The 25817-nt window shown below is 36.7% G+C and overlaps 3 protein-coding genes across 4 annotated transcripts; 1 reads left to right on the top strand and 2 right to left on the bottom strand.

The window, feature by feature from the left end:
- The first annotated feature begins 3910 nt into the window (after positions 1–3910).
- LOC110286449 (olfactory receptor 4C3) lies at positions 3911–4837 on the top strand. The gene has a single exon (XM_029474215.1). It carries the CDS (start codon positions 3911–3913, stop codon positions 4835–4837), a length of 927 nt encoding a protein of 308 aa, XP_029330075.1.
- Positions 4838–10192: 5355 nt separating this feature from the next.
- On the bottom strand, positions 10193–13508 carry LOC110289837 (olfactory receptor 4C45-like). 2 transcript variants are annotated; one of them, XM_021156234.1, is made up of 2 exons: positions 13492–13508; positions 10254–11166 (listed from the first exon to the last, which is right to left on the bottom strand). In XM_021156234.1, the coding sequence occupies exons 1-2, from the start codon at positions 13506–13508 to the stop codon at positions 10254–10256; spliced, it is 930 nt and encodes a 309-aa protein (XP_021011893.1). The 2 variants fall into 2 exon arrangements, with proteins under 2 accessions (XP_021011894.1, XP_021011893.1); XM_021156235.1 differs by lacking the exon at positions 13492–13508 and having other exon boundaries at positions 10193–11210.
- A 9721-nt stretch (positions 13509–23229) lies between these two features.
- LOC110289787 (olfactory receptor 4C45-like) lies at positions 23230–24239 on the bottom strand. The gene has a single exon (XM_021156169.1). The coding sequence runs from the start codon at positions 24216–24218 to the stop codon at positions 23268–23270; it is 951 nt and encodes a 316-aa protein (XP_021011828.1). The 5' UTR covers positions 24219–24239; the 3' UTR covers positions 23230–23267.
- Between the last annotated feature and the right edge of the window lie 1578 nt (positions 24240–25817).

The raw sequence follows: 25817 nt of genomic DNA, 5'->3' as shown, positions 1-25817 counted from the left end.
ACCAATATGAGAATTCGAAATATCCTAACATTCTTTCCTTCTTAGCAATTGGTGGACTCTTTGTCTCTAGACACTAGAAGGATGTAAGAGATCTTAAGAGACAAACTAAAATTTCTTCCTTAGGAGAGCAAACTGTATTCACAGGGATTAATTAATGATGGCCTCCACGCTGTCCCAACTTGTGACCAGAAGCTGCTTCTAATCTGGCTCCAGCAGTTGATCCTGTGGGGGTGGGGCGATTGTCCTCCGAGAGGCAGAGCGCACATGGGGCTAATAATCCCTGCCATATTCCCACCTTATAAATAACCCCTTTCAGTAGAAGGGAAACGTTTTTTTTTTTTTTTTTTTCTGAGACTCTGTGCATGGAAATTCTTTGCATAAAGCAGACTGACCAAGCCACATAACCCTTCTGTGAAACTTTTCTCCTTGGCCATTAGCAGTAGTGCCTCCTGACTTGCCAAAGCCAGATGAAGTAGAAAGCTGAAGGCTGTGGTTATCTGAACAGGGCACAGCATGATGCGAGGAAGGACCTAGGACCCAGCCATGCTTCTGCTTCATATCTCCTACACAGCGTTGAAACAACTGCTCCTGAATCTCAAATCCATCAGGATGAAATGAGATTTTAAAAGTTATGCTCTTCAGCAAATGAAAGGGGAGTGGCAATGCAGTGGATTCGTAGCCTTTTGTGAATGACTGATTGACCTTTTGTGAATGAATGATTGACCTTTTGGACCTCACATTTACTTTACTAGTAGCAGGAAGTTTTCAGTTCAGACAAATTTTGTTACCTGGTAACAACTATAATGTGCTTTGCATCAATGTGAAAATTTCTTAACTCTCATCAAAAATTAAAACAGATAGGAGGCTGTAAATTTGAGATCACCTGTACAGGCTAGCCTTGATGACCCTTCATGAACTTTTCCAGGTTCACCAGTCCATGATGTGGGGATGTGAGAAAACTGTGGAGCTCCTGTGGTGTGCACAGATTCAGTCCATGTAAGTGTTCTTTCTTTCTTTCTTTCTTTCTTTCTTTCTTTCTTTCTTTCTTTCTTTCTTTCTTTCTTTCTTTCTTTCTTTCTTTCTTTCTTTCTTTCTTANTTCTTTCTTTCTTTCTTTCTTTCTTTCTTTCTTTCTTTCTTTCTTTCTTTCTTTCTTTCTTTCTTTCTTTCTTTCTTTCTTTCTTTCTTTCTTATTTGTTTTTATTTGTAAAAAATTTTTTATTAGATATTTTCTTCATTTACATTTCAAATGCTATCCCCAAAGCCCCCTACACCCTCCCCCTGCCCTGCTCCCCAACGTACCCACTCCTGCTTCATGGCCCTTGCATTCCCCTGTACTGGCGTACATGATCTTTGTAAGAGCAAGGACCTTTCCTCCCATTGATGGCCTACTAGGCCACCCTTTGCTACATATGCAACTAGAGACACAGCTGGGGGGGGGGTACTGGTTAGTTCGTATTGTTGTTCCTCATATAGGGTTGCAGACTCCTTTAGCTCCTTGGGTACTTTCTCTAGCTCCTTCATTAGGGGCCCTGTGATACATCCAATAGATGACTGTGAGCATCTGATCTTGCTATGTTGTCCCGCTGGCTTGGTACTTCTCATCATGAAGCTGAGACTGACCTTGAATTCACAGCAAGCTCCTGTCTTAACATCTCAGATCCATGTTATAGGCATGTATCACTAAGCCTGGCTTATAATCTATTTTTAAAACAAAAGACAAGAACACCCAGAATAAAAATGCCCTGGGGCAGTTTTAGTAGAATTCTCATGTTACATAGAATACTTGTATAGATAATCCAAACAGGAGAGTTTTTAAAAATAGTTTTTAATAAATATTTTTTTCTATAGTCACAAGTATGAATCAGAGAGACAAGTCATCATATCATTTTTATTTTGGGGCATATTAATTTACCATTTATATTTTATAATATTCAGTGTGATTTTATTTTCAGTATGAGAATAAAGATTAGGACATTTTCACATTTCATGTTTATATATTTAAAATGCCAGTCTGCAGTCTGTCTTAGTTCCTTAAACCACACAAAGAATTGTCCATGATCTAGCTGCTAGTGATAATCACAGATATTAATTATTAGATATTTATCAGTTCCAGGTCCTTCTATATACACAACTTAGCCTGCTTTCATGCCCTTGCAGCTACATTAGGTTGCTCCAGAACTCTTTTACTTAAAATCTTAGCCCACTTTTGAACATGGACATAATAATTGCAAGCATGCTTGCTCTTATTTTATAGACAAAACCACTAAGGCTTTGAGAAGTTGTACATTATCCATTGTTAGGTTGAGAATGATTGCCAATGGCAGGAATCACATATAGAAGTATTAACTGACAATATCATATAGCCCAGCCCACAGACACTGTGGCAGGATTGCCTGGGGGCAAGGCTTAGATCTGCCACTCCAAAACGGAAACACAAAATGCAATAAAACTGATCAGGACTAGCCCAAAGTTGTTGAATGCAGTGTCTCATTTTCTGTGTGTACAGGGTGAGAATTTACTCCGTGGGGATGACGTGAGAGTGAAATTAGCTGATATATTTTGCAAAGTGCTCGGGGAGGGTCATGCTGGCTTGATCTGCACTGTCGCTGTCTGAACTTTTGGCTAGAAAGGTTTGCCACATCAGACCTATCACTTATAGAAACTTATATTTACCTCCTTGCAGTAAAGCATAAACAGCAAAGAGAGATGATTCCCGATTAGCACTTTTTTTCCTTGCAGGATTTCTCTTTCTGACACTCTATGGTTTTTCCCTTAGTTGTTGTACTAAATTTTATATATCTTTAGCAAATGGGAATTTTTAACTATTCAAAAGGGCTTGTACTTCTAGGTAAGAGAGTTGTGAAGGCCTACTGACAGGTTTCTCGAAACAAAAGCTGCAGTGGTCTAATATCATCAGGAGCATAGGAAGTATGTAGGAATGTTCTGTTGTACTAGACTGTCATTTATAGCCTGTTAGCATCTGAGCTGGTTAAGGTAGTTCCTGTCTGCAATCTCAACTCTAGGAAGGCTGAGACAAGAGGCTTTTATATAGCCTGGTCTGTGTTGTAAGATCCTATCTGAAAACAAAAGCAAAGAAAAAAGTAGAGCATCACAGAATGCCTGATATTTGTGTCCTTATAGTTTGTTTTATGTTATCAATAGAGATGATTGTGTAATATAGTGATAGTTACCTTTTTAAATGCCAAGTCTGCCTGGTAGTCAGTAGAGGAAATTGCAGATTTAGCTAGGTGGATTTTAGTAAGATCAAAGACAAGCAAAACCCAGAAGAATGTGAACATGTAAAGGGTTTTTGTGAGTGTGTGGGAGATGGTAAATTAGGTTGGCTTCTTATACATGATTCTGTCCAATGCCTGGGATGGGGTAGTACAGGAGTAAATGAGCAGAAGCGAAGAGGAAAACATGAAAGTCTCCAACTGTAACCACATCTGGTTTCTCACATCTACTTCAGTTCCTCCTCTTCCTCTTATTTCTCTTCCTCCCCTTCCTCTTCCCTCTCTCCTCCCCTTCCTCCTGTTCCTCTTCTTCATCTCTTCTTATTTTCCTCAAATTACATTAAATTGACCCTGAATATGGTCGGAAGTACATCTCATTTGGAATTAGAAAACTTACTATTAAAGGTTTGATCACAGTTGTAAGCAAAGAAGCTGAGATCATGAGTTATTTGCAGCTAATAACTAGTGCTCCATGAAGCAAAGGGCATGTGATGATATTTAAGAGATAACAGAATAAATTCGTATACAATTTCTGGGAAAAGCATGCTAAGAGGAGAGTGAAGTAGTCAAAGGAAACCTTGCAACATTTCCCATCTCCTGGAGTAATTTTCTTGTATATATTCTTTTCACTTTATAGGCAACACTGCAACTACATACTCAGTATCCTTGGAATCTATGGAAATACCACACAATATTACAGAGTTTTTTATGCTGGGACTTTCTCAGAGGCCAGAGATCCAGAGAATTCTCTTTGTGGTCTTCTTGGTTATCTATGCAGTCACAGTTTGTGGCAACATGCTCATTGTGGTCACCGTCACCTTCAGCTCCAGCCTGGCTTCTCCCATGTATTTCTTCCTTTCCAATCTATCCTTTATTGACACCTGCTATTCCTCTTCTTTGGCGCCTAAACTTATTGCTGATTCCTTGTATGAGGGGACAACTCTTTCTTATGAGGGCTGCATGGCCCAGCTATTTGGAGCTCATTTTCTGGGAGGTGTTGAGATCATTCTGCTCACAGTGATGGCCTATGACCGCTATGTGGCCATCTGCAAACCCCTGCACTATACCACCACCATGACCAGGCACCTTTGTGTCGTGCTGGTGGTGGTGGCTTGGCTGGGTGGTTTCCTGCATTCGTTGGTTCAGATCCTTCTGATTTTTCAGTTGCCTTTCTGTGGACCCAATGTAATAAACCACTTTGTGTGTGACTTGTATCCTTTACTGGAGCTGGCCTGCACCAACACATACGTCATTGGCCTGCTGGTAGTGGCCAACAGTGGTGTGATTTGCCTGCTGAACTTCCTCATGCTGGCTGCCTCGTACATTGTCATCTTGCACTCTTTGCGATCCCACAGTGCAGAGGGGAGACGGAAAGCTCTGTCTACCTGTGGGGCTCACTTCACTGTGGTTACTATGTTCTTTGTGCCCTGTATATTTAGTTATATGCGTCCATCGACTACTTTACCTATAGATAAAAACATGGCAGTGTTTTATGGTATTCTCACACCTATGTTGAATCCACTCATTTATACTCTGAGAAATGAAGAAGTGAAAGATGCCATGAGAAAGCTCTTCACACGCTCAGAAGTTGTAGGTGCCTGAATGGGAAAGAAGGTAACAATGGTGACTCTATTTCTCCAAGCGAGACAACTAAAGCTTGTTCTTTTCACTACCACACATCACCTTACTCCATGTATCCTCCATCCTCCAAGCTTTCATAGTTTACTGTGTTTTTACTTAAGTTGCACTGTTTTATTATAGACTAGCTGTACAGATAAATCTGACCTGAATTATCATTATTACTTGTTTAGAAATAAGGAAACTCTGTTGTCTGGTGTGGTTAATTGACCTACCAAAGTATTCTAGTTTCATAAATCAAATCAGTTATTTTTAACCCATTATTACCCATGACAACAGGATTTTCCACCTTTTAAAGGTATTAACTCTATATCTCAATACACTGGGGACATGTGAAGACGATTTATGTTTTAAAGTGTTATTTTTACTATATGATATAGATAATGCTTTAATGCAGTTTCAAAACATAGGAAATCAATGCTCTTTTCTTTAAATTGCAAGACAATGTGTGTCTGTGTGGTAATTAATTGAGCTATAGAAAAGTGTGGAAAGACACATTTGAAAAACCTTCGTATATAGTCATATATGTGTACCTACAAGATGGTGTGCTTCGTCATCCTTTGTGACACTGGCAGCATGGCTTCCACACTAGCTCAGACAAGCTAAGCAAGAGCCTGGGCTCTGGAGACAGACCACAGTCTCAGTCTTAGTTTCTATGTTTATTACTGCCATGGCCTTAGATAATGGATACAAAGCTCATAAGTCCTTGATACATACATTTAGAGTAAGAGAAAAATATTTTACGTTTGTATGTCAGGTCATGTTGTATTTATCTAGATGTGTCTGGTTTATTTCACTTAGCATTATCTCTTCCATGTCTATTTGTGTGTCTATAGTGAGTGACAGGATTCTCCACGTTTTAAAGGTATTAACTGTGTATCTCAATAAACTCAGGGAAATATGAAGACAATTGATGTTTCAAAGTGCTATTTTACTAAGTGATCTAGATGGAGCTTTTAATTCAGTTTCCAAATACAGAAAATTCCCAACATAGTTGATATCATTGTCAAAGTGGTGCCTTTGACAATTAATCCAAATCATGTTTTTAACAGTTTCCTTTTTTTTTTTTTTTTTTTTTGGTTTTTCGAGACAGGGTTTCTCTGTGTAGCCCTGGCTGTCCTGGAGCTCACTTTGTAGACCAGGCTGGCCTCGAACTCAGAAATCCGCCTGCCTCTGCCTCCCAAGTGCTGGGATTAAAGGCGTGCGCCACCACGCCCGGCTTAACAGTTTCCTTAGCAAGGGAAACTATTAATGTGTTTGATACTATGTCTACTTAGTCCCCCTCAGAAATAGATTGCTGCCTTGTCTTCACTAGCTTGAAATATATCCTGACTTTAGAGCAGATTTTTTTTTTTGGGGAGTGAGAAATAGAGTGGGATTTCTATTTATTTATTATTATTTATTTATCTACAATGTCTTATATCTATATAATGAGTTCTGATGATTCTCATCCCATCTTTTCTTGTCTCCTCCTGATTCCTTCTCCTCTCCCCACACATCCCTTTCACAGACTAAGAACTTTTGTTTTGTGACTACAATCATTCTTATTATACACCCCAAAGGGTTTTTGCATTCTGAAATATTTTGCTGAAAAAGATTTATATTTTTTACTTTTGAATTATGTATGTGTGCACAGGAGTGTATGTAAGTGTAGCTGCCTACTGAGGAGGTTAGAGGTGTTGGGTCTCTTTGGAGCTTAAGGTGGCTATGAGTTGCCTAACATGGGTGCTAGGAATTGGGCCAGTCCTGTGCAAGAGCAGTATAAGCTCTGAACTGATGCATCATCTCTCTAGTCCTTGTGTCTTTGAAATTTAAAGGCAGACCCATGTTTATTCCATCATTTTCTTGTTTTACAAAGTTTGATTATATGCTTTTCAAATTTTCACTCTTTGAGATTGTGTAGGTTCCATACCTTATAACAAATTTATCCTTTGTTTGATGCATAATCTGTGGTGCAGTATATTGTAACATATAGACCTTTCTCTTTTGGTGTATATGCTAGGTAAAAATTTCTCAATTAACCCCAAGTCTCATAATAGAAAACAATAAGTTATAAATTAATAAAGATTATTATCAGGAAAAATATAAAATATTTGGCTCCAAGAATTAATAAAAGCAGAAGCTTTCTATAGAATTGCCATTGCTTTATTCTTAAACTTATATATCTAATAAACTAGCAGCTGGAAAGTTTTAAGGCCAAATAATGCTATCTGTTACTTTTTCCCATTTTGATATTAACTATATGATGTGAAATATATACATCATATGTGATATGAATCAATTATATATGATGCACTATCACATATTTTCATGTATACTGATTATATATAGTTAATTTTATATTATAAATTAATGTTGTAAGTGGAGTTTTGTATTCAGTGGAAGTTCATGTAAAATTGTGCACAACTGGAAATTTAGATTTAGCCTTACAAGAGAATTGGAGCCAATTGGGGAAAAAACTCGATTCTTGTTTTATTTGACCATAAAGATAAATTCCAGATTAAAATATACTACATCTGAGAATTACTTTTGGAAGATTATTAGAAAACTATGTTTGAGAATACATTCATGTCCTAGGCTAGAGAAAAATTTCTGAGATGAGACAAAGGGATTAAGAAATGTGACTACCTAATATATAAAATATTTTCAATGATAACACACAAAGCAGGTTATGATATTTACAATCTATTTTTGCAACCAACAAATGGAACATAAAGAATAATTATCCAAGGAAAAAAGTGAAGTTAACCAATAGATAATCAGTCAAATATGGAAAGAAGAACTTATAGTTTAAATATATATTGGCAAAGAGGCCCAATCTCAGCTTAAGACTAGACACATGACAATGTCAATGCTTCCAAAGATGAACACTCTGCTAGTGACATAGTCTGTACAGAAAGCCATCTGGTGGTATTTATTAAACATAGAAGTTAAGCTGTTTTATTTATTCACATGTATTTCTTTTGTTTAGAAAACATCCTTATGCATATATTCACCACAGAATTATTTTTTGAGATAAATAGTAGATTTTTTTTTTAACAAGACAGAAATACATTAGTAGGGGAATGCTAAGACCAGGCTGGGTTACATAGCCAGAACAAAAAACAGAAACAATTTGAGCAAAGAAATGAACAAAGAAATGAAGTGGTTTTGTGTGTGTGTGTGTGTGTGTGTGTATTAGTTATACTATTAATGAGAAAAGAAAACACTATTTTTTTGGCTTATAATTTTTGATTCGAAAAGCATTGAAGGGATGATTATGCAATTCATCATAATATTTTCTTTATTCAAGACACAGAAAAGCAGAGAAGACCTTTTCATATGTAAATATATTCACGTGTGATTATTACAAGTAGAAAAATAAAATTAGAGAGACATGGTGCTCATAAGAATGGTGCCCACTGATAGAAAACGATGATTGCCTTCTCTCTTCAAACAAGGCATTTGATGCTGGAGCAATGGCTTCGAAATTTAAAGCACTTAATGTTCTTTCAAGAGGACCTGGGTTCATTTTCCAGCACCCATGTGGCAACTCATAGCCTGTCACAATTTTGTTGTCACATGTGGCAACAATAGCCTGTGACTCCCATTCCAGGGGATCCAAATCCCTCTTATGTCTCTTCAGGCATTATGTATATGTATATGTATATGATGTATATGTATATGTAAATATATGTATTATACACACACATATACATACACACATATACATATATATGTCTGCTCCCAGTCCCAAGAATTTCCTGTGTCTCCAGACATTGCAGTATGCATGTATTCATCCTGTGTGAAGTTAGTTTTTTCAATGATCTATCCACTCACTACCTCCATGACTTCTTTACTATTCAACCATTTTATTTTTCTCTCTACTCTTCAATTATTGGCTCTCTAATGTAACGTTTGCTACAGTCAATAAGTTTAAACCTCTGCTTGCCTAAAAGGTGGTAACTACACTGTAGGGATAAATTATTCCATTTTTCAGTTTAACAAAGCATTCTAGGCATATAAATCTTTATGATCCTGGTTCCTTGCCCCCAAATTCATCCTTATTCATCCTTGGGCTGTGCCCAGTAAAATGGGTGAGGATAGGAGAGGAATAGCAGCTGATGGTAATGGAGCTTGGTTCATGTTAGATGTGAAATTAAAGAATAAAGACTTGAAATACAGTAAAATTTCACTTTGAAGTTTTGTGGAAAATATACCATTGAATAAAAAGAGAATAGCCTCATTTCAAATTTATGCATAACATTCTATGGGCTGAAAAACATCTTAAAATAGAATTTTCCCCATCTATTAAATCATTGTCCCACAAATAGAGCTTAGATTTCTAATGAATATGAGAGTGAATACACATATTTGTTAAGTGTTTTCTTTATTCCTTTCCTTTCCTCCTCTTCCTTCCTACTTGTCCCATTGTTTTTCAATAGCCATCCATTTGGATCAATGTCCTATCAAAAAAGAAGGACATGAAGTTAGGGGCATCAGGAGGTTGGAGTGGATCAGAGTGCATGGTGAATATGATCAGAATATGTTGCATGATTTTCACTATATCACATTAAATAAAATAATTGTTTGAGCCTTTGAAACTTTACCCTCATAGATATCTGCCTAACAAAAATATTAAAAAATGCATTTTCTGAGCGCATTGGTAAGTAATGAACACAGTTTAAATTGAATTTAGTGGTATTTACTTATTTTTCGCATCTTAAAGACATTAAGCATTATGGGAATACGGAGATTTATTGTGACCTCTTCAGGCTGCTCCGACCTGTCATAATGTGTCAGTACAATTCACTTATATATAACTCTAATTAGGAAATGTAGTTTATATTTACATTGGAATATTATTCAACCTTGATATGAATGGAATCCTAGCATATGTGGCAATGACGGGAGGCAGGTAGACCAACAGGGCAAATACTGCATGTCCTCACTCGTATGTAGAAGTCAAAGCATTTTGATCTCATTGAAGCTGAGAGTAGAATCTCAGAAGCTGAGGTCACAGAGGCTAGGTAGGTTAGTAAGAGGAAGAGTAGGTAAAGTTAGACAATTGGTATAAAGATACACTTATGAAGGAGCAATGATTTCTAAGTAGAGGGGCTGGCCATGCTTAGAACTACTTGTTATTTATTTTACAAAGAAGAGAAATGAGTTAAAGAATCTCAACACAATGGATGATAAATTTTAATGGAGTGGAAAATTTGCTACACTGGTTTGCTTACAGATTTTGTTTACATCTATTAAGAGACTGCACATCACCAATAAATACAGTGATTGTGCCCATAAGAAAATTGACTATCTTAAATTTTACTCATTTCAAAAGGAGAACAAATGTCCATGAAACAGCATTAGACATTGTTTATAAAGATACAAATCACCAGGTTTACATATCACCCGCTTTCCTCATTCGACCCCAGAGCTTCTTCATAACCCTTTTGACCTCCTCATTTCTGAGGGTATAGATCAGAGGGTTCAGCATAGGTGTCACTAGGGTGCAAAACACAGTTACAGCTTTGTCAGTGGGGAAGGAGGTCATGGGCCTTAGGTACAGGTATGAACAAGGTACAAAGAATAAGACAACAACGGTGACATGAGAGGCACAGGTAGACAGGGCTTTGCGACGCCCTTCTGCACTGTAATTCCTCAGGGAGTGAAGGATGACCACATAGGAAACAACCAGCATAGAGAAAGTAAGCAAACACAGTGACCCACTATTAGCAGCAATCAGAGGCCCCAGAGTGTGAGTGTCAGTGCAGGCCAACTCCAGGAGTGGTATTAAATCACACATAAAGTGATCAATGATATTTGGGCCACAGAATGGTAACTGGGCCATAAACAAAATCTGTATCCCTCCATGGATGAATCCTAAGATTACAGCAGCCCCCACCAGGAATACACACAGAGGTCGGTTCATGATGGTCATGTAGTGCAAGGGCTTGCAGATGGCTACATAGCGNTCATAGGCCATGGNAATCANCAAGATGATTTCANCNGCAGCAAAAAAGTGCTCAGCAAAAANCTGAGTCATGCAGCCATTGAANGATATGGTGCTCTTCTCAGAGATTAGGTCATAGATCATTTTGGGTGCTATGGAAGAAGAGTAGAAACCATCTATGATGGACAAGTAGGACAGAAAGAAGTACATGGGAGTGGCCAGGGCTGGGCTGATGAAGATGGTGACTGAGATGAGCATGTTACCTGCCAGTGTGATCAAATAGATTATTAAGCACACAACGAATAAGAATTTCTGCAGATCTGGGTCTTGGGTCAGGCCCAGGAGGATGAATTCTGTGACACTGCCCATTTTTTCCCCATCAATTTAGTACAGTCTCTGTGCATATGGTCATCTGAAAAGAAACCATAGGGTGTCTCAGTGATGATATTAAAAATGAAACACTGAAGTACTGTATCATATTATTACTTCTAGTCCTCGAGGTCTATGTAGCTGCATTTCTTCTCACCTCTGCAGACAGTATCACATCCCATGCAGCTATGAAATCAGATTTGATAGGTTGGATAATTCCTAATGGGTTTTAATGGAATAGTGACAGGACCTTACATATACTGCAAGAACTCTTTTTCTCTTAGTGGGTTGCAATGTCCAGTCCCTCTATGAGGGCTTTCACCTTGCCTTATTGCATCTTGTTTTGTCCTACTTAGGTGTCATCACTTGGAGGTTAGATATTTTTAAGAAGAAACAGAAGGGAAGTAGAACTTGGAGAGAAGGGAGGTTGTAAGGAGGCAGGAGGATTGAAGGGAAGGAAACCTGGTAGGGATGAATTGACTGAGAGAAGAATCTATTTTCAAATAGGAAAAGGAGGAAAAGGAGGAAGAGGAAGAAGTGGAGGAGGAAGAGAGGGAGCAAGAGGAGGAGGAGGAAGAGGAAGAAGAGAAGGAGGAAAAGCAGGAGGAAGAGGAGGAGGAGGAAGAGCAGGAGGAAGAGGAGGAAAAAAATTAAGCTGTCATTATTGATTACACAGGTAACTTTTAAATTCTAACCAGTCTCTGACTTGGCTTATTTCATTGGTTTTATGTAGGGTAAATGTAATCAACATCACAATTATTTTGAAGTATGGATGCACAAATACCAATATTCTATGAAATTCATCTGTATATACCATACTAATGAAATAAATCCTTTTAAATCAAAAGTACTTATACTCTGTGGTATATTATCCCTCGCTATCAAATGAATGACCAGCACCTAATACAGCCACAGCTACAAACTGACTTTTTTCCTTCTGAATGTCAAGGATCCACCTTTATTACACCTCTTTTAGCATACTCCATTTCATTTTATAGCTACAGGTTTCATGCCCAATTCATACCCATTTTTTCATGTTCCTTCATCTGTATCTTTGAAACTGTACATGTAAGTGGTACAAAGTCTCCTTAGGGTCCTTAGAAAGTGTGTTTGAAGTTAAACTTCTATCATGTCTAATAATATGCTCACTGTTAAGCCAAACCGTGCTTTGCACTAACATTTACCAATTAAAAATCTAGAGACTGAAGTTACTCTAAATTTATTATTGACAAGGCATAAATGAGATGGCTAGCTAATAAAATAAGCTTTTTCCTTTGGGGGATAACTTCAGTCAAAATAAGATGAATTTACAGTTTTCATTGCCAAGTGCTAGAAAATTTGAAGATATGCAGTAATGTGTTCTTTTAAATGTACTATATGTGGCTTTCCCAGTGGTATCAATACTGGGATTTTTAATCTTTCTCTACCCTATTTCCCCTATTTCTATATTATCTGCAAAAAACATTCCATATAATTTTTACAACAGCTTTGGCTACAAAGCTCATAATTGTGACCTTTACCCAATACAAATGAGGAAAACACATTTGGTTTTCAGGATGGCTAAGTCCCTAAGTGTATCTGTTTTGCTCATGGTTCCTCTATGTGGGGGGTTTGCGGCTAATAATTCTCAATGACTTTAATTCATTCACAAATCATAATTTCAAAGTGACTGTGTAAGTTATGAAAAGGGGGATATTTTTAATTGGCTACAAGCAGAACTGTTTACAATCAGTGTACTTGTAAGATTATTTAGAAGTGTCTTCTCTCCCAATACTAACTGGTTTGGATGAATTACAGAAAGTATTTTTTATAGTAACATAATGTTATGTTACATTTATTTATTTTCATAAAAAAACATTAAGCTTTAGCTAGATTGCAACTACAAGGACTCTTCAGTGAGAAATTGTCTAAGTCAAGTTAATCTGCTTTAAAATTTGGAGGAAAAGATGTAGTTTACACTGACCTGGGTTTAGTTGGTTGTGGATTCCACTGTTTGTAGATTGAATAATTTATTGCTTCTTTCCTCTGGGATCATACAGCATGGCATTCACTGGACTCTATAAGCTGACACTGGGCTTATTATTTTTCTAGACACTTCTCCAATTTAGATATTAATGTCCATTTGGTTCCAGTTTTGAGTTGAGATTAGCTCCCAAAGTAAGCTATAGAACAACTCATAGTAATGTTTTGATAGTTTTAGGACCCAATTCTTACTACCTTTCTCTGTTTTATTATCAAGTTCAACCTAAACAAAAACATTCAAATCAGAAAATATCACTGTGTTTAAATACAAAACAAATAAGTGAATATACTCAACTTGTTTTTTCTTTCCATATTTGGCTTATGCTCTGCTTTCTAAGAGTCCATGAACGCTGTGCGGAGAGAAGTCCTTTCATTTTAACTCAAGCTCCTCTTTATATGTCTCTTTAGACACCTACCAACATCAACAGCAGCATTCTAAACAAATATTCACCTTGTTGACATATGCTTGCTTCCGTTGCTGCTCACTGACCATTCCCCATCTTTTTGATCCTTTCTTTGTTGATCCTAAATAAACCTTTAAATCAGGGATTCTCTGTGACTGTGACCTCTTTAGGGTTTTCAAAGACTATTGAACTATAGATATTTAAATTATGACTTATAATAGAAGCAAAATCACAGCTATGAAGTAGCAATGAAAATAATTTCATGATGAAGGATCACTAGAACATGAGCAACTGTATTAAGGGGCTGCAGCATTAGGGAGGTTGAGAACCAATGCTTTTAAATAGACTTCCACAGTCTGCAGAATCTGGTCATGGTTTGGCCTCTCAAACACCCAGAGGATCGGTAGTAGTCTCTGTGGAAGTCTTTGCCAAGGCAGCAGTCAAGATCTCTTGCTTACTCCCACAAACATCATTAGTAGTGCATCAGAAATGCAGCTGGCACTTAATGCATCCTAGATGCAACCTAGGCATCTAGGTTGCAGTTTAGGTTGAGATTAATTGTAAGAGTTTAAAAGGTTCCTTCTGGGGCTTGTTTGCTGATTGTGATATTGTTGAACCTGGTTTAGAAACGGAAGAGTCCTGATGGCTATTGTAGATTGCAATTTTTTTTAAAAATCAGCAAATGGCTAAAGAGATTAAATGGAAGGATTTCCAGCACCAAAGATTGTGTAGTAATCAATAAAATCATTGAAACAGACACATTCTTTTAGTGTAATTACTTATGTGACACATAAGGAACTTGTTAGTCTGAGGGGCATGCATCTTTTGCTCTCGACTCCTCTGGCAGAGCATGCTGACACTTAGATTCTATGCTATAGATCAGTACCACTGAGAAAGTCAAGCCACACAGACAAGTAATTGAGTAAAAATACCTTGGGAGTTAGGGGACAGAAGCACTCTACAAAGGAAATTCTACTATACTCTTTCCTCTAGCCTCTGTGGTGATAATGAACTGACTGCAACTTTACATGGAACCCTCTTTCTTTGTTACCAACTTTGACAGCTGATTAAAATCAACATATACTCCTGAATTACAGGATTAGCAAAGCAAACCAAAGCAGAGCTTTTATTTCCATGGCCAGTAGTCCTCATTTTTTTTCTGGATTGTTTTTTTGCCTGTTTTTGTGCTTTTGTTTGCCACCAACCTCATTCATGGGCCCCTGTTACTATTTATCATCTAAAGCCATTTATGTGTGGTTCTGTATATATTTTACATATGCATATACACATAAATCCATAGAAGGCAATTTTAAATAATTTTATTCCAGAATTCAGTGACAGGAAGCACATTCATATTACTGCAATCCACCTTGGTCATCAATTTTTAGGAAACTTTCTTGTTTTTCTTATTTCTTAAGCAGTAATTTACCTTTTTTGTAAGTTCTTGGCAACTACTGTGCTAATTTCAGTCCACCTTAGGTATAAAGTATATTGAAACATGTGGGGTGGGGGTGTTGGGGATTGAACTCATGTCCTTGTTGGGAGGATGCAAGTGTTTTGTCCTCAAGCTTCATATATCTAGTCTGCTGATTTTTAGGTTAATTTGTGTTGAAGTATATCCCAGAATTTGATTAGTTTTTGAGATTGACTCAGTAATAAATAGGTCTTCTGTGAGAGGCAATTTCAGAAGCAGATGGATTCACAGACCAATTGTTTTTACTAAAATGTTTCATTTTAAGTAAGATAATCCAGATTAAAAAAGACAAAAAGCTTCTGTATCTCATATATAGGTCTTTGGCATACTTATGTGTATGTATAAAGAGACAAGTATAGTTACAGTTTATGAAATTAGACAGGAGATCACAAGAGGACAAAAGAGATGTTGAAGAAGGTTGGGGAGAGCAATATGACAAAGGTGACTGGAACGCAGAACGTAGTTTGAGGAGTAGAAGGGTATGAAGGGAGGCCCCTGTATTAGGAGAATGAGAGGGGAGAATCACAGGAACAAAGTGTGTTTAAAATGCCGCAGTAGAAACTCATATTGTGCATGCTAATTAAATTAAGAGAAAATGACAAGATCATTAAGTGCTTTTGAATGATAAGATGTCATAGGTAGGTTAAAAGTCAGTCATGAGAAGATATTTGCAGACTACTCCATAGCTAAAAACAGGGAAATAACAAAGAACACATCTACAAAGACACAAGCAAAGTTAATCAACTAATAGATATAGAGACGAATAGATGAAGGTATTAATAGTTCATAGGTGCAAATGTGGTAAACACACATTGCCATAAGATGCCCAACTGCAGTTCAAGGTTAAGATATTTGACAGTGTGAGTGTTATCAAAGATGAGAACTGGCCCACCTCTCATAATGCTGGTGACAAAGCAACTACAGGCAGTAGTTTGATGTTGTCTATTTAGTAAATATATAAAATAAACCTTAGTTTTCTTAAATATATTTTTAGAAAATGTTCTCATGAGTGTGCCACAGAAACACGTACAAGTATATTTACCATAATTATTTTGGTAATACAATATATTTTTGGTGATAAAATAGAGAAATAATTAAGTAGGAGAATTCTTCAATATCATATAGCCAATATGATGGATTATTCTATAGTAATGAACAAAGTGAAATCAGATCTGCATCCACCAATAAAGACTGGTCTGGAAAACAGTATAGAGTCAAACTGTATTTAAAGGTTTATGGATTGCTATTGATGGTGGCACATGACTATAATCCCAGCACTTGGGAGTGTAGGCAGGAAAATCTTGAGAATGGAGAACACACTCAGACTCTGGCCAAAGTAAAACCAAACACAAAGTTTGACCACTAAAAATGAAATGAGCAAACTAATTAACAAAGGAACAGAAGCCCCAATATATATAAATTTACTATCAGTAAAGAGTATACCTGTGCATATGTGATAGGTTTTTGTCCATGTGAAAGCAGTTGCTATGTTTTCAAAAGGAGTTAGAAGAATATGCTCACATTCACTATTCTATTTTCTTTACTGAAGGGACAAAAAAAAGCAAACAGAGTTACTTTTTACAACTTCATTGCAATGCAGATTCATATTCACAAATGATCAATAAAACAGAAAAATAAAAGCACGTAGACACATTACTCATAAGAATGAGGCTTATTTAATTTTTGTGGAAAATATACTGGGCAATAAAAAGACAAAAGTCATATTTGAAATATTTTTATGCCACAAAGTTATTCTATATTCATGGAAAACTACTTAAAACAGTTTTTCGATTCACCTCTTGAAACTTTTCCACCAACTGAAGGATTTCTTTTCTTTTTTTTCACCTTCTTCTGCTCCTCCTCTTCCTGTTGGCCCTTCAACTGTTCCTCCTCCTCCCTCTCCTCCTTCTCTTCCTCTTCCTCCTCCCCCTCCTCCTCCTCTCCTCCTTCTCCTCCTCTTCCTCCTCTTCCTCCTCTTTTTTTTTTTTTTGCTGAATGCTGTCACTATGTGCCTCCATGACATTTGATAGGGTGGCGTGCTACTTTGAGTTTTCAAAAAGCATTACTTATTACTTTATTTTTAATTCTTTACTTCTGTCTTCTTTTGACTGATGGGCAGAGTAAATGTGCTTTCTGGTATTCTGGGTTTCCTTACTCTGTCTCTAATGCTCCTTTCTCTATCATGTGACTGGTTTCCCTTCTGGTTTAATCCAAATGGCATCACTTTTTCTCCTTCTCATCTTCCCTCTTTGAGCAGCTACCAGCATTTATAGCTTGCTACCCTGGGTTTTTCTTTTAAACTCTAATAAGATTCTCTTCAATTAAAAAATGACAGGAACATAAGTGTAAGAAATTGGCTTGTTTTGCTTACATTCAGGAGAATAAGTGTGGCGGTTCATAAGGCAGAAAGGTTTTATGTTAGAGAAACTTTGACTTGTGTTCTACCTAATCCTAACTTTAGCTCAACATCTTTAAAGCCAATTTTAGTTAAAAGTTAGCTAAAATTTATGTCACAAAAATAACATCATGAGTTAGTGTCTCTGTAATTAGCAGGAATTGGCAATTTTGAATATGGTATCTCCTTCACATGATTTTCATAATGATCATCACCTTTAACATCATTTCACTCTTTAAAGAAATTTTTATTTTACATTTTTTGAGGATTTCATACATAAAAATACTGTACCTCCATCATTTTCATCCCCTCCTTTTACAACCCCATATGTGTTCTTGCTTTAAATTCATGACATCATCAACAGTTATTGTTATATATGTGTTTAATACAAACTATTGAGTCCAATTAGTGTTGACTGAATGTATTAACTGTATTTCTCATTTTGTTTTGCTTGGAAACTAAAATTAGATCTTTAAAAGAAGTGAGTTTGATTTTTAATTCTTTTTAAAATTTTTATTAAATTTATTTATTTATTCATTTTACATCCCAACATCAGACCCCCTCTCCTTCCAGAATTCCCCTCATGTAGATCTTCCCTGATTCTTTCTTCCCCTTCTCCTTTAAGAAGGGGAGCACTTCTCTAGGTATCACTACCCAACACATACATTAAGTCACTGCAGGATTAGGCACATCCTCTCCCACTGAGGCCAGGCAAAGCAGCCCAGTTAGGGGAACAGGATACACAGGCAGGCAGGCAGCAGATTCGGGGACAGCCCCAGCACCTGTTGTTGGGGAATCCACATGAAGACAATGCTGAAAAGCATATTACTCCTGTATGTTTACAAGATGGGCATTCATGAGAAATCATAGCATGGCACCTATTCTTTTAAATGTTCTCTATATGAAGTTGACCTGTTGTAAAGTCTGAAAGCACTGGAATTTCTAGCAACAGAAGATATTCCAGTTTCTGTATCAGATAAATTTCTGACCTCCCCACAGAAACCACAAGCCTAGCCCAGAGGGAAATCTGGTCCCTGTTCTGTTATGTCCAGTCTCCTCCTTCCTCCAGAGGACCAAGAGAGGAGAGGATCTTGAGTGCTTTTTTCACTTCTCCCCAAGAATGCCTTCTTATAGTACAAAAACCTGTGTATTGTCACACATGCATAACAATGGATTGCACTGTGGCATTTTTACATGTGCTTTCTTCTCATGAGTGCCTCCCTACTGCTCTGTATCTTACTTTTATTAATTTACTGCTCTCCCTCCTCTCCAGGCTCCATCACTTGCACTTGATTTCATCTCATATTTAATCCATTGAGAATTCTGAACTCAAGTTTTTGTTTTAACAATATTTTGAATTGACATATTTTCATTGTAGACAGTACAGGATTCCATAAAGACATTCATGTATGAGTATATAGTGTATTTTGAATATACTCACCCCATGAACCCTATTCTTAATTTATCATCCCCCACTCTCCTCTTTGTTACTCTAGAGAGTGTTTTATACTCATATCACGCATACACAAACAAATGATTTTATATACATAATACCTAGATTTCACAAATGAGAGAGATGTGGTCTTTCTTAATTTGCTTAATATGATTATTTTCTGCTGCATCGATTTCTTAAAAATGACATATTTTCTTTCTTTATGGCTAAAAATTCCACTGTCTAAATAAATCACATACTAGTTTGTTTATTTTTGGCAGTATCAGACTTATAGGCAGTGCAGTGTGATCATATGCACTGCCCAGTAGCCTCCCTCTAACAACCCTCTTACTTCTGCTGAGTTCTCAATAGTCTCTTTCCACTTCGTGTTTTTATTTATGTAAGTCTGATGCAGTAGCCTCACCTAATGTGTGTTCAAGATTGCAGTGGCCATGTCACATGCACAAGATGGTATTTCATAGCTCACCTATGTCCTCTGTCTTTTCTTCCTGCTCTCTTTTCCACAATGTTCTTTGGGTCTTAGAGGGGGAGATGAAGATGCCTTGATTAGGTCTGAGGCACTCAGCCACAGGTGTTTTACTAGGCTTACAGAACCAGATATGCATTTCTGCATGAGAATGGCCCTCAAATGCAACTAGAAAGCAGTTGGCTATATACAAAACAGTCTTGTCACTATTAAATCAATGGACATAATTTACTTTGGGAGGTTGGAATAAGGATTTAGAATCTACAACAAGATAAGACCATTGATGACTTTTCTCATGGAGTATCCTCCATAGCAACTTCTGGCATTGTGAAGGTTAGTCATTTTCTAAGTCAATTCCAGCTTGACTTACCCATGTCCTGCATTCAAACTGTATGCTACCTTTAACAAAAGGTTCTTGCAATCTGATCTGTTTTGCACCAAGAGGAATGGCAATAGTTTATGTTATTTTGGGACATTCTGAAGGTCCCTCAACAAAAGTTCAAAGTGCCCTATCCTGCATGACACTGGGATTTATTCTTTTAAAAATTTTATACAATATATTCTGATCACAGTTACTCCTCTCCCAAGTCCTACCAGAACCTCCTCCCTAAACTCTACAGGCTTTGTTCTCTCTTTCTTTATAACTCCAATAGGCAAATGATCAAACAAACAAACAAACAAATCAGCATAAAATAAACCAGAGCAAATAAAAATCATAAACATACATATGAACATGGGCACAAACACATACACACAGAGGCACACACACATAGAGGTCACACACACAGAGGCATATACACACAGAGGCTCACACACACACACACACCAACAAACCATTAAAAATCTTAAACTTTGAAACCATAACATATAAGCAGAATCTTAGTAAGGCAAAAATGTCCAAATAAAGCAATGTGAGACATAAAGTCTACAAAACTACCAGTGAGTTAATTTTGTATTGGTCATTTACTGCTGATCATAGGCCCTATTCTTACGTGGTTAATATACACAGTTAGACTCCATTGGAGAAAACTACTTTTTCTTTGCAAGCTGATGTCAGGAGGAGATAGCTTGTTGGTTAGGATTGAGAATTTATGTTCATTTCACCTTCTCTGCATGGGACCCTGTATGGCCTGAACCTATCCAAGGCCTATATGTACTGCCAAAGTCTCTTTGAGTTCATATGTGCATCAGTCTTATTGTGTCTGGAAGATACCGTTTTCTTGGAGTCATCCATTCCCTCTGGCTCTTATAATTTTTCTACCTCCTCTTTGACATAGCTCCCTGAGTCCTGAGGGGGGAAGGTTTAATGCAAACACCCCACTTAGGATTGGGTGTTCCAAGATTCTCATTCTTGATATATTCTCCAGTTGTGGGTCTCTGTGTTAGTTCTCATCTATTGCCGGAAGAGGCTTCTATTATGATGGGTGAGTGAAGCACAGATCTATGAGTATGGCAGAATATCATTAAGAGTCATTGTATTTTTTTTCATAAAACATCAGTAAGATATTTTAATGAGAAAACAAAACAAAAAAAAACCAAATCTTAGTCCAGAGACACTCAAGACTAGATTCTCCCTGTCCTTCCCTTCTAACTGCAACTTTATTTGTGACCATTAATAAAGGCCAGTTTAAAGATTAAAAAAAAATTAAACCTCTTTTTAAAAAGATTAAGCAATCAGGCTAGCAAAAAGGTACTCAATACATACTTTTTCTCATATCAAACAAGCTAATATTTCAGTACAGTATAACTATACATAATATATACAATACACATATGTTCACAAAGCAAACACTAGACTCAGAACAGATATGAAAAAACATGATATTCACATTGATTACAATAACTCTAAAATTATTATAACGTTGAAACGGCATTTAGTTTACAAAAAAGTATATATATACATATATTTATATTATGTAGTCACCAAGAACCATGTTTTCGGTAAATAGTATTGCTGTATTCCGTTAGCAGAAAAACAGTATTTGGTTTTCCCCTAGGTTGATAGAGATATTGTAATAGATTTTGGTTTATTCAACTATGGCTTCTGAGAACATCATGTTAAACCCTACTTATTAAACACTTTTTGAAAATTATATTGCTTGTATGCATTTTTTTAAGCAATGACCATTTTTGGTATTGGTGTGCTCTTCCCTGGAGAAGAATGTTTCTCCTGACCTCGGTTCTCCTTAGTTGCCTGTGGTTCTTTGTGTAGGGCTGAGTCCTCTGGGCCTTTCCCCCTTCCACATTAGCATGTCTATTGCTGTTATCCTTGTTCAGTTCATGTGTAGGCAATCATATCTGTGGGACTTTATGAGTATAGCTTTGGGCATTATTAGGAGACACACTGTCAGAGAAAATCCATCATTGTTTTGTCTCTGACTATATACATTATAATCACACACACACACACACACACACACACACACACACACACACGACATACATATAATGTATATATAACAATTATTGACAAAAGAGGCCATGATTTTGAAAGAGAGTAAGAAGCATTATACAGGAGCATTTGGAAGGAGAAATGAGGTAACTGTATTATTATCTCAAAAATATAACAAGTAACTAAAACCAAACAAAACAAAAAACAAAATTAAGCAGAAAGTTTTCAACCAATAGTGGCTTTGACCCATCTTATATCATTTTAGTTAGTCAGTTAGTTTTTATAGTTGTAGGTTTCCATATGGTTTTCATACATCCTTAGTTTTTGTTTATCTCCCTGCTGCCCACCACTTCCCCTTTCCCTCACCCTTTCCCCATCCCCACTTAAGTATTTTAGCCCATAGTATTTGCATCCTAACTTTCACATGAAATGTGTTTTTCTATTTTCCCCTTCAACCCTCTTCCTTCTTCATACCATTTTGGTTTTTTTTCTTGCTTTCAAGGCTCTATAGGGATTTTTACTTAAAGTTAGAAATGTAAAAGTCCAAGTTAGATCCACATGTGAAAAGAACATACAGTATTTCCCACTTTGGATCTGGATTATCTCATTCAATATAATATTTTTTAGACTCAATAATTTATATGAAAATTATTATTATTTTTTTTCTGGTTTTTCAAGATAGGCTTTCTCTGTATAGTCCTGGCTGTCCTGGAAATTATTTATTTTCGTATTTTGTGTGGAATAAAATTCCATCATGTATATTACCACATTTTCTTTATCCATTTATCAGTGTATACACATTGGTAAATTCCATTTCTTAGTTAGTATGAAGAGAGAAGCAACTAACACAGACTTACAGACACCTGGGTTGTAGGTCAATGCCCTTTAAGGAAATGAGCAGGAGAGTTATAGCTGGGTCATATTGCTTTATCTTATTATTTTTTTTTTGAAAAAGACCCTAACTGATTCCCACTGTGCTGCATTAGTTTACCCTTCTATCAAGGTGAATAGGGGTTCCCCTTCCACTGCATTCTTGTCAGCATTTGTTGTCTTTGTCTCAGTGAAGTTGGGAGCTGAGTAAAGATCATTACAGGCTAGGGAGGGCAAGACAGAGAAGGAGCAAGTGAAGTAGGGGTAACAAATCCCTAAATATGATTTGATGGGAGAAATGCTTTCTAAGCAGACTAGGGTGACCATTGCTCACAATAAACTATTTTGATTAAAAACTGGAACTGGATTTAAAGATTTTAAGTATAAATAATTAATAAAATTTTAATATCATAGAAACTCTTATCATTTTGATGTTGTCGTATACATTTTCTATAAGTGTAATTATACTGTTTCTACTACATTAATATATATCATCCCTGTGCTAATTCTGGCACAAAGTGTACTTGTCTATATTAATTTAAATCACTTAGAGAAAAAAATCTATATGAAATACCACTAGGTATTCCTGCCTTCCTATAACAAATGACTGGCTTTATTTAACTAGTGTTTGACATGATTTGAACCAGGAGCTTCTTCATAACCCTTTTGACCTCCTCATTTCTGAGGGTATAGATCAAAGGATTCAACAGAGGTGTCACTAGGGTGTAAAACACACTTACAATTTTGTCAATGTGGAAGGAGATCACTGGTCTCACATACAAGTATGAACAAGGTACAAAGAATAAGACAACAACGGTGACATGAGANGCACAGGTAGACAGGGCTTTGCGACGCCCTTCTGCACTGTGATTCCTCAGGGAGCGAAGGATGACCACATAGGAAGCAACCAGCATAGAGAAAATGAGTAAACACAGTGACCCACTGTTGGCAGCGATCAGGGGTCCCAGAGTGTGAGTGTCAGTGCAGGCCAACTCTAGCAGTGGTATTAAATCACATATAAAGTGATTAATGATATTGGGGCCACAGAAGGGTAATTGGGCTATAAATGTAGTCTGTATCGTTCCATGAACAAACCCCACAATTCCAGCTGCTACCACTAAGAAAATACATACATGTCGGTTCATGATGGTCATGTAGTGCAAGGGCTTGCAGATGGCTACATAGCGATCATAGGCCATGGAAATCAGCAAGATGATTTCAGCTGCAGCAAAAAAGTGCTCAGCAAAAAGTTGAGTCATGCAGCCATTGAAGGATATGGTGCTCTTCTCAGAGATTAGGTTATAGATCATTTTGGGTGTGATGGAAGAGGAGTAGAAACCATCTACAATGGACAAGTAGGACAGAAAGAAGTACATGGGAGTGGCCAGGGCTGGGCTGATGAAGATGGTGACTGAGATGAGCATGTTACCTGCCAGTGTGATCAAATAGATTATTAAGCACACAANNAATAAGAATTTCTGCAGATCTGGGTCTTGGGTCAGGCCCAGGAGGATGAATTCTGTGACATTGCTCATTTTTCCCATCAATTTAGTACAGCCTCTGTGCATATGGTCATCTGAAAAGAAACCATAGGGTGTCTCAGTGATGATATTTAACGTGAAACACTGAAGTACTGTATCATCTTATTACTTCTGGTCCCTGAGGTGAACGTAGCTGCACTTCTGCTTACTTCTGCAGACAGTAACACATCCCATGCAGTTATATCATATTGGATAGGTTGCATTACTCCTAATGGATTTTCATGGACAGGATCTTACAAGAAATCAAAACATCATTATAGTAGATGACATAGATGACTTACAAATTATCTTCTAACCAGACCCTGACATTTCATTATGTTTTTCCAGGGAAGATATTAATAATTTTGAAGTTCTACTTGTGTACATTGACATTTTTGATAAAAATTCATTACTGAACAAATAAATGGACAATACACACTATAAAGGCAAATGTTGCTAAACTTAAAGCCCTTAAACTTTGTGATCTACAATTCTTCTCTATCATATGATAATATCTGCCCCTAGGGACAGAGATATGCTATGGGTAGAACTTTCTTCTTTACGAATGCCAAAGAACCATATGTGTTACAGCTTACTGAGCATAATGCCTTCAGAAAGCCATATTTTATCCCTGGTTCTCCATGGCCACTTCTTCCATTTTTCTTTTCTCCATATCTGAATGTTTATATGTGAGTAGTAAAAAAAAACTCCATAAAACACCTCAGTATTTCAGTAATAAATTTTTCTTACAGTTGCACTTTGATTATAAGAATAATTATTCTTAGGACTAGGTAAATTTCTCCTCTCTAATCACATTTAACAACTAGAATTAAACTAGATATGTTGTTACCTCAACTTTCTTGTTGATGAGACACAAATGACAGAGTCACATACGATACCACACCTTTCCTTTTAACAGAAAATTAACTCAAAATAAGATGAACTTATAGTTTCATTGCAAAGTTGAAAAATATTAAGGAGAGTACAATATATTATTTAAAATGAACTAGATGTAGATTTTCCAAGTATGAATTAGAGTTGCTGCTAGTGAGCTGTGGGTATTTTTTCTTTATTTCTTTCCCTAATATCTACCCAAAATCATACCAAAAATTCTTTCAGCCTACTCCAGTTTTAAAAATTCCCATAAATTTCAGCCCAATTAAAAGTGTGAAGCAGAGGAACTGTGAAGAAGCAATAGGTCTTCAATTTGGCTTTAGTCCCAGAGTGTCCCCACTCTGCTTACAGCTTCTGTAGGAGGGGGTGATGTGGCTAATCAGTCACACACATCCTAACTTCACATCAACAGTGTTGAGATCATGAGAAAGAGACAAACTTTAAGTCATTACAAACAAGCATGTAGAATTAATGTACTTAGTGAGATGTAGACACAAACCACAACATTTTAGAAGTGATTTCCATCATTCTCAGCAGCACCACAGTAAGTAAAATTACTGATAGTGTTTTCCCACTTTTGTGTTCAAGTTCATTTTCACAGAAAAATACAAAATTTATTTCAAGCATATTACTGCAGGTTCTTCTTGAGTGAGAATAAATTGGCTAAATCAAGTTAAATTTGGGGAGAAAAGATTTAGTGTTCACCTACTGGGTTGTAGTTGGTTGTGGATTCCTCTGTGAATTGATTGCAGC

This window comes from Mus caroli, chromosome 2, assembly GCF_900094665.2.
Source record: "Mus caroli chromosome 2, CAROLI_EIJ_v1.1, whole genome shotgun sequence".
In the NCBI taxonomy this organism is placed as follows: domain Eukaryota; kingdom Metazoa; phylum Chordata; class Mammalia; order Rodentia; family Muridae; genus Mus; species Mus caroli.
This window is presented reverse-complemented; position numbering and strand designations above follow the sequence as displayed.

Bases quoted from the DNA above. Each gene is read 5' to 3' on its own strand.
- LOC110286449 (XM_029474215.1), top strand. From the start codon at position 3,911: ATGGAAATACCACACAATATTACAGAGTTTTTTATGCTGGGACTTTCT.